Source organism: Urtica dioica, chromosome 7 (genome assembly GCF_054948205.1).
Source record: "Urtica dioica subsp. dioica isolate 48M chromosome 7, U.dioica_male_clone48M_v1_H2, whole genome shotgun sequence".
NCBI classification, from domain to species: Eukaryota; Viridiplantae; Streptophyta; class Magnoliopsida; order Rosales; family Urticaceae; genus Urtica; species Urtica dioica.
The window spans coordinates 22900110-22909918 of NC_142762.1; the positions used below are offsets into that span (position 1 = coordinate 22900110).

The 9809-nt window shown below is 41.0% G+C and overlaps 1 protein-coding gene across 1 annotated transcript; it reads right to left on the bottom strand.

Annotated features, from left to right (window-relative positions):
* Window positions 1–6489: 6489 nt before the first annotated feature.
* FTM1 (Plant stearoyl-acyl-carrier-protein desaturase family protein) lies at window positions 6490–8361 on the bottom strand. Its single transcript, XM_089620297.1, has 2 exons — window positions 7698–8361; window positions 6490–7236 (listed from the first exon to the last, which is right to left on the bottom strand). The coding sequence occupies exons 1-2, from the start codon at window positions 8268–8270 to the stop codon at window positions 6670–6672; spliced, it is 1140 nt and encodes a 379-aa protein (XP_089476423.1). The 5' UTR covers window positions 8271–8361; the 3' UTR covers window positions 6490–6669.
* Window positions 8362–9809: the final 1448 nt, after the last annotated feature.

The window sequence follows — 9809 nt, forward strand, 5'->3', positions numbered from 1 at the left end:
CTGCCTTGGGCGCCTAAGAGGAATGGGAAATAAGGGTTATTTTGCTCATGAATATGTGATATTCTATAGAAGAGGAAACTACCTTATTGAAGGTGAGACCTCTCCTATAAATAGGAGCCTCATTCTTCTCATTTTCATTCATCCAAGTTTAAGAGATTTGAGAGACTCTCTCTCTAGAACTTGGCCGAAGTCCTCTTCTCTCTCTCTCTAGTTTATTTTCGATTTTTTTCTTGTCTTGGCACCTAGGTCCTCACTCGACCTAGCGTTTAGCTCTGCGACTTCAAGACTTGTTCTTAAGTCGTAGTGTTTAAAAGTGCCCACTCACTGATTCCTTCTTTTCGAATGATTTAGTGATAGAAACTATCGTGGTTGCTCGAGTTCCCGAGGAAAGAAAAGAGAGACGTGCTGCGAGGGGAGACGAACGTTGCCAACCTTCCAAAGGCTCATCAACGTTCAAGCATCAAAAAGGTTAGTAACTTTAATAGCTCATATTAGTTTTTATTTACATGCACATGCTCTTGTCTAGGTTAGTAAAAACTAGTTTTACTTAAAAAGAAAATTTTTAAAATTCCGCCGCTTAACGAAGCGTTAAACTTTTTCTCAAACCCTAGATCGATTCCAACACGAGATCCCCTTCGATTCCCACAGAATATCTCTCCTGAGACTTCTAAACGTGTTTCCCAACAAAAAAAATTAAAAACCTAATGTCTAGCTTCTAATACAATCACCCGTATATATGCAACAAAGCAGAGGTAAAAGACAGCTTAAAAGCTTGAACACAGGTCGTTCTAAGCTCAGCTAAAACACTCAAATAAATCTCTCAAAAGGCGTGAGTGAAGATGGTGCGGTTAAGACCTATTTATAGAGAAAATTAGGTCAAAACGAATCTTGAACTCGCATTAGGATCACCAGCCCATTATATCATCAATCCACACTGGAATCCTACTTCAATTCGGAATAGAAAAGCCAAAAGTGAATGGGCCGTAATTGTTGCGCAAACTGTTACAACAGAAACTGTAACGCTTCCAGAATAATTGTAACAAGGCTCAATTCTATCCGATATAATATATCACGATTCTTTAAATATTTTTCCAACATTAAATCGACAATTAATGTAACAACATTATGCATTCCAAAGACGAAAGGCGGCTACTCCCGTGGGTCATGATACTCACGGCGTTAAAAAATGTCTCTAAGAGATCGGTGATATGAATTCTTTTAATTTGCCCGACTTCAGAGTCGCTGTTGTTGAAAACGTCACTAACACAACCTGCTATAGTGTTGCATGGCTTCAAATTGTCTTGAGAATCACGGGCTGTAAAAGCAAGGAAGTTGTCGATAATATCTTCCTCTTTTGAATCCTCATCACTCCAAGTACGGGTATTGTAGATTTTGTTACGCTTCTTGAGGGTGTTGGCACATTCTGCTTGGATATGACCGAATCCATGACATTCTCGACATTGAATCGCCATAGCTTTGACATTCAGATCTGTTGAAATTTCGTTGGCGTTGGATCTGTTTTGGGAACTGTCAGAGACAGTTTCTGAAACACTTCTGCGAGTGTTGTTGTTCATCCTCTTCATGAATTTGCCAAAGTTCTTAGCCAGAAGAGAGATAGTCCTAGCCAAGTGTTCATCTTCAGTAAGGCCGTGGTTGTTGTCGAGGTCAGCTTTCAATGCAATTCCATGAGTCTTCGGCTCGGGATTGTGGTGCTCATCGTTCATCTCAAAGCTTCTGAGGGAACCCATTAACTCTTCCAGCTTCATTGTTGATATGTCTTTAGCCTCTTCAATTGCAGTGACTTTGTAGATGTACCGCTTCGGAAGCGACCGTAGAACTTTTCTGACAAATTTTTCCTCAGACATTTTTTCACCAAGGGAAAACGATTCATTAGACAAGTCACGAAGTCTAGAATTGAATTCACTAATCGTTTCATCTTCTGTCGTTTTTAAGTTCTCAAATTTAGTAGTCAAAAGCTGGAGACGAGACATTCGTACCGTATCAGTTCCTTCATGAATGACTTAAAGGATATTCCATGCGTCTTTGGCCACTTCACATGTAGAAATCAGCTTGAATGTGTTGGGGTCAACGGCAGCCATGATCGCATTAAGAGCTTTAGAGTTACCGTTTGCCAGTTTATCTTCATTCACAGACCAATCAACTTCAGGTTTCAAAATAGTCTCTCTGGTATCATCGGTGGTGGTGGGGTGCTTCCAGCCAGTGAGGACGGCTCTCCAAGCTTTCTCGTCTAGTGCTTTTAAGAAGGCCTTCATCCGAGCTTTCCAATACGAGTAGTTTCCACCGTCGAGGAGGGGGGAGGGCCAATCGACGCACCACCCTCTCTCATGAACTCCATCTCTAAATAAACAGATCAGTAAAACTACGGATCACACTCAACAGGACTGAGTGAACCGCTCTGATACCAATTGAAATTACTGAATCTGTGCAGCTGTTGCAGAATTTGTTGTAACAGAAAGTGCGACAGTTGCTGAAATTTAGAGAAACAAAAGATTAGACGATATGAGTGCGGAAATAATAAATAGACACCAGAGTTGGTCACCCAGTTCGGCAATTCGTGCCTACGTCTGGAGGGCCTTTGCCCGGTGGAAAGCAATTTACTATGATAACGTGGTACAATAAGGATTTACACTCAACGACTCCCTCGCTAACTACCCAACCTACGTCTATCCTTTTGAACAGCAACTTAAGCTCCCCCTAAGTACGAGATCCCCTTCGATTCCCACAGAATATCTCTCCCGAGACTTCTAAACGTGTTTCCCAACAAAAACAATTAAAAACCTAACCTCTAGCTTCTAATACAATCACCCGTATATAGGCAACAAAGCAGAGGTAAAAGACAGCTTAAAAGCTTGAACACAGGTCGTTCTAAGCTCAGCTAAAACACTCAAATATATCTCTCAAAAGGCGTGAGTGAAGATGGTGTGGTTATGACCTATTTATAGAGAAAACTAGGTCAAAACGAATCTTGAAGTCGGATTAGGATCACCAGCCCATTATATCATCAATCCACACTGGAATCCTACTTCAATTCGGAATAGAAAAGCCCAAAAGTGAAAGGGCCGTAATTGTTGCGCAAACTGTTACAACATAAACTGTAACGCTTCCAGAATAATCGTAACAAGGCTCAATTCTATCCGATATAATATATCACGATTCTTTAAATATTTTGCCAACATTAAATCGCCAATTAATGTAACAACATTATGCATTCCAAAGACGAAAGGCGGCTACTCCCGTGGGTCATGATACTCACGACGTTAAAAAATGTCTCTAAGAGATCGGTGATATGAATTCTTTTAATTTGCCCGACTTCAGAGTCGCTGTTGTAGAAAATGTCACTAACACAACCTACGACAGTGTTTCATGGCTTTAAATTGTCTTGAGAATCACGGGCAGTAAAAGCAAGGAAGTTGTCGATAATGTCTTCCTCTTCTGAATCCTCATCACTCCAAGTACGGGTATTATAGCTTTTGTTACGCTTCTTGAGGGTGTTGGCACATTCTGCTTGGATATGACCGAATCCATGACATTCTCGACATTGAATCGCCATAGCTTTGACATTAAGATCTGTGGAAATTTCGTTGGCGTTGGATCTGTTTTGGGAACTGTCAGAGACAGTTTCTGAAACACTTCTGCGAGTGTTGTTGTTCATCCTCTTCATGAATTTGCCAAAGTTCTTAGCCAGAAGAGAGATAGTCCTAGCCAAGTGTTCATCTTCAGTAAGGCCGTGGTTGTTGTCGAGGTCAGCTTTCAATGCAATTCCATGAGTCTTCGGCTCGGGATTGTGGTGCTCATCGTTCATCTCAAAGCTTCTGAGGGAACCCATTAACTCTTCCAGCTTCATTGTTGATATGTCTTTAGCCTCTTCAATTGCAGTGACTTTGTAGATGTACCGCTTCGGAAGCGACCGTAGAACTTTTCTGACAAATTTTTCCTCAGACATTTTTTCACCAAGGGAAAACGATTCATTAGACAAGTCACGAAGTCTAGAATTGAATTCACTAATCGTTTCATCTTCTGTCATTTTTAAGTTCTCAAATTTAGTAGTCAAAAGCTGGAGACGAGACATTCGTACCGTATCAGTTCCTTCATGAATGACTTAAAGGATATTCCATGCGTCTTTGGCCACTTCACATGTAGAAATCAGCTTGAATGTGTTGGGGTCAACGGCAGCCATGATCGCATTAAGAGCTTTAGAGTTACCGTTTGCCAGTTTATCTTCATTCACAGACCAATCAACTTCAGGTTTCAAAATAGTCTCTCTGGTATCATCGGTGGTGGTGGGGTGCTTCCAGCCAATGAGGACGGCTCTCCAAGCTTTCTCGTCTAGTGCTTTTAAGAAGGCCTTCATCCGAGCTTTCCAATACGAGTAGTTTCCACCGTCGAGGAGGGGGGAGGGCCAATCGACGCACCACCCTCTCTCATGAACTCCATCTCTAAATAAACAGATCAGTAAAACTACGGATCACACTCAACAGGACTGAGTGAACCGCTCTGATACCAATTGAAATTACTGAATCTGTGCAGCTGTTGCAGAATTTGTTGTAACAGAAAGTTCGACAGTTGCTGAAATTTAGAGAAACAAAAGATTAGACGATATGAGTGCGGAAATAATAAATAGACACTAGAGTTGGGAACCCAGTTCGGCAATTCGTGCCTACGTCTGGAGGGCCTTTGCCTGGTGGAAAGCAATTTACTATGCTAACATGGTACAATAAGGATTTACACTCAACGACTCCCTCGCTAGCTACCCAACCTACGTCTATCCTCTTCAACAGCAACTTAGGCTCCCCCTAAGTACGAGATCCCCTCGATTCCCACAGAATATATCTCCCGAGACTTCTAAACGTGTTTCTCAACAAAAACAATTGAAAAACCTAACCTCTAGCTTCTAATACAATCACCCGTATATAGACAACAAAGCAGAGGTAAAAGACAGCTTAAAAGCTTGAACACAGGTCGTTTTAAGCTCAGCTAAAACACTCAAATAACTCTCTCAAAAGGAGTGAGTGAAGATGGTGTGCTTATGATCTATTTATAGAGAAAATTAGGTCAAAACGAATTTTGAAGTCGGATTAGGATCACCAGCCCATTATATCATCAATCCACACTGGAATCCTACTGCAATTCTGAATAGAAAAGCCCAAAAGTGAATGGGCCGTAATTGTTGCGCAAACTGTTACAACAGAAACTGTAACGCTTCCAGAATAATCGTAACAAGGCTCAATTCTATAAAAAATAATATATCACGATTCTTTAAATATTTTGTCAACATTAAATCGCCAATTAATGTAACAACATTATGCGTTCCAAAGACGAAAGGCGGCTACTCCCGTGGGTCATGATACTCACGACGTTAAAAAATGTCTCTAAGAGATCGACGATATGAATTCTTTTAATTTGCCCGACATTTTTTTTTAGTTTGAAGCTTGTCGTATATGCTTCTCAGGTCGTAGCGTCACATATTTTATCAATGCATAAGCTGATGGGATTATTCATAGTCCTCCACACTAGTTTAAAACCAAAATCAAATATGTCTAATTTAATCTAAAATTATGACCACACTTTTTGTGCAATTATCTTTTTACACTTTTTTTTTGTTTTTTTTCTCTTATTTCTCTTCAAAAAAACTAACCCACGTTATCATAAAACCTAGGATTAACTAGCCCTATGCGACGAAGAAAAAGCTCACCATGAAGATTTTTTTTTGAAATCTTGAAAAATTGGAAAAATAAATATGCGAATTCGTTTAAAGATTTATTGACATTTTTGTCAATAAATCTTCAAAGGATTTGAAGATTTATTGACATTGATATCAATAAATCTTCAACAATTTTCCATATTTTCATAAATTGTTTAAATTTTTTTCAGAATTCTAAGAATCGTTCTTGAGCATGAAGTCACTTAAAAATTTCTTATTAGCTAAGCACAAGAAGAGAGAGAGAGAGAGAGAGAGGAGAGAGAGAGAGAGAGAGAGAGAGAGAGAGAGTAAATAAAACGAAAATAAAAAGAAAAGAATGTTGTATTGAGGGTATTTTTGTACCAAAAAATGCAAGGTAGTCATAGTTTTGGATTAAAACATATTGGATTTTGGTTTTAAACTAGTGTGAATATCATAGTTTAGGAATAATCCTATAATCCTTAAGCTGATTGACGATTTCTCTCAAGTAGACTATGTGAAACAGGCCTGATTCTAGAATATTGAGGCCTAAAGTAAATTTAATTTTGTATGTTTTTTTTTACAATTGTTTCGACTATTTAATATATTTCACTATTTTGGGTCTAAAATTTATTAAATTTGGGCTTTTTTCTATATAAGTTGTATTTAGAGGGGCCTAAAGCACTTGTTTGACTTCCTTAGAGGTCAAGCCGACCTTGATGTGATGTGATGTGAAGTGTGTATGTATATATATATATATATATATATATATATATATATATATATAAAGCGATTAATGGAAAGCCTCGTGATAGAGCTCAACGGTCAGATTAAAATGCTATGCTATTATCAAGCCGCAATGAGTATTATCAAGAATCCGGTCTACCACGACCGAACCAAACACACATTGATACATTGATTATGAGAAAAGAAAGGCCTAGCTTTACGACACAATAGCATGTGCCCAATTAGTATTATAGAGTCTACATTCACAAAAGAACCTCCTTGTTAAATATCCAGCTAAACTTGGCGGTGACGGGCTCCATGTTTTTGGCCCGCTCGTCGGCTCGCTCCTGAAGGCGGCGAATCTTAGGCGGCAAGCCGCAGACAAAGTCCCTATCGGCACGGCCCTCGGGAGTGAGGCCTTGAAGCGTCTCCAAGCCCCAGCGTGAGATGAGAAACTCCAAGATGTCAGCGTAGTCGCGAGCGGTGTAGACAGCGAGGCGCTGCGCCACTGCTGCGAAGTGGTGGAAGAGGTGCGGGTCTTGGCCGTCATGCATGAGGTGCGCGGGCATGGTGATTTTCTTGCGCATCATGTGGGCCACGGCTGAGACGGCTCCGCTGGGGTCCACTTCAATGAGCTTCTCCACGATGGAGGCGTAGGCGTTCTCGTGCCGCTTCTCGTCGGCCGCGATGGTGCCGCATATCCTGGCCAGCGCTGGGTCGCCCAACTGCTTCGCCATCCGCGCCGTGTTGCCGTGCGACACGAACGTCGCTCGCTCCTGGAACGACGTGTACACAAATCCTAGGTACGGGTTGTTCTCCGTCCCAGGGTCCTTTAAAACAATCACACACCCAGTTTGTCACGCTTGAACATCTATCTATGCTAAAGACTTTTGGATATCAAATATATTTTTCATCCTAATTTATTTTACTCTTGTTCTCAACATTATACAGAAATGAAGCAGTAAATCACAAAATACATAAATACTAATTTTAAAAACGGCCATTAACTTTAGAACGCAATATTGTAAAATGGTCTTTCTTCAATTTTTTAAAATCTGTACTCATAAACTATGTTGAGAGTACATTATGTGTATTTGATTGCTTTACTAGATTAGTCACTTTTCAGTTATATCAACCGTACCAATATGCAAGGACAAGAAGATATAATTTGAAGCGTATAGTAGTTTTTTTTTTTTTTTTTTTTTTTTTTCTATTCAACGAGAATAAAATGTGGTGCATTGTATCATACAATAAATATGAGATATTAGAAAACGAGAGAGCGAGATAATACCATTCCGGCTCCGATGAGGTATTGGACGGTTCGCTCGACCATGAGCATGTCGACCCGGCCGGACAAGTAAAGGTAGGACCTGAGCAAGTCGCCGTGGCGGTTCTCCTCGGCGGTCCAGGCGCGGGTCCACGTGGCCCAGGGGCTCTCGCAAACCCCGGTCTCGTCCCTCACGCCGTCCAACGTGTTTATCATCGTTTGGTACGTCGGCAAAGCGTCCTCCGTGATCATGTCGCCCACCAAAACCACGAAATACTCGTCTGGAATCTCCGCCGTCCGTTCCCGAAGCGCCTTCACCTCTCCCAAGAACTCGTCCGACGGCCCGCTCGGGTCCGGCAAGAACTGGCTCGGCTGCCAGCACTGCTCCACCGGCTTCAGGTATGGTAGCACCCACTCTGACGCCCACCCCTCCAGCGACTTGAACACCTCCACTTTCTCGGGCGGCAGCGAGGACCTGTTCCGGCGGAGGTCCGGCGGTGTCGCGACGGCGCAGGCTCGCCGCGGCATGGTTCGGCTCACTGGGCTCTTGACGCTCTGTGCCCATGCTGGGCTCGCAAGGAAGTTTGATGCTTGCATTATTCTATCTTCTTTTTGTATTATATTTGATTCGAGGATGTGTCAGTTTTAGAGCTGACAACAGTGGGTGGTGTGGGTCGTTATTTATAGGCAGTTGGTTTTATGGCTGTTTAGTGTGATGTGTCAATCTGAATTAAACATGTCTCAATTCAAAAAGTGAGGGTAATAAAGTCCTTTGTCGTAGTTAATATACAGTTGGTGAAACGAAGTCAATACAAACAAAACAGGATGCGGTGGGCTTTCCGGCTTGGTTAAAACCAGGGGTGCTGATGTGTTATTTCAAAGAGAGAGCGATGAATCTGTGGGTTATCATGTGGTTTGGGTATTTACTGTTGACTGTTGAGGATACACTACTTTGTTATCATCGTAGTATTATTAAAGTCCAAGTGGTAACACATATATGCGATTATTCCCTTCGCTAATATTTTATCACCAACTACTACACTAAATTTGTAGAATATTACCACCAATTTTTTTTTTTTTTTTACTAAAACCAAACCCTCAATTTCACTAAAAATACTATTATATTGCATGATTAAAGCTAAATTTTATTACATTGATACATAATTTAAAAAATCATTATAATTCTTTGATTTCCATAATTTAATTCATTAAAATTAATTATTTCTTACATAAAAATAGTAACAAAAATAAAAATTTTACTAAATTTAAAAATGGACAATTAGGCCAGTGTGGGGGTTGATTTTGGTCTCTCTACTGACTTCCTCTTGGGATTAAGCCCACTCGAATATCAGGAAATCCTGAACCAGGTCACCCAGATCCATCTCATCCAGACGATCGCAGCACTAAGATCATGACCTGGTCTTGAGTCCTCCACGTCGTCAATCTGAAGGATGCGGTCATCATGCAGTCTTTTCGTCTCTACCAGTTCAGATCTATGCGAAGAGAGCTTTTTGAAGACCTCCAGCTCGACCACGTATCCTTCAGATCGACGGCGAGGATCGATCAACTTCAACTATGAATAGATTTGATTTAGTTAAGAAAATCTTTATGTTATCATTTAATTATTATCGCTACTATTGTGAACTCTGTACTCAAAGTTTTAGTTGAGCTCATCCTTTATTAGTGAGCTGAGCTTGACCCCGGTTGTACTTATTTGATCAACATTCAATAAAAATGCCTCTTTCGATTCGTTACACCAGATAGAATATCTAGTTCTCGAGATTGTTGAGGAACCGAATCTGACATCAATAATTGCCGCCGTCTGTCGAAAAATCATCAAGAGTTCTAACTCTGAAGGATTGAGTCAAACTCGATTCGTGCGAAGTATGGATAATAAAAATGAACAGATCGAGCTGTGAGGTCACCTCCGAGCTAATAGGTGTTCTAGAAACTCTGATCAAGAGATCAGATGAAAATCCCAAATTTTAACAGTTCACCTGGACTCAGTTGGACTGCCGAGTAGTCTTCTTCACGCCAAGATATGATGCTGACAAGGCTACTGCTACAGCAGCGAGCTTGGCAACTCGTCCTCCTGAGGTTTTACGAGATGGACGAACTCTCCCTCCTGGAACTCGC

Excerpts from the sequence above, each read along its gene's own strand:
- FTM1 (XM_089620297.1), bottom strand. The coding sequence starts at position 8,270 with ATGCAAGCATCAAACTTCCTTGCGAGCCCAGCATGGGCACAGAGCGTC. Across the intron at positions 7,237-7,697 it reads ACCTCATCGGAGCCGGAATG|GACCCTGGGACGGAGAACAA; the intron begins GTATTATCTCGC and ends ATTGTTTTAAAG.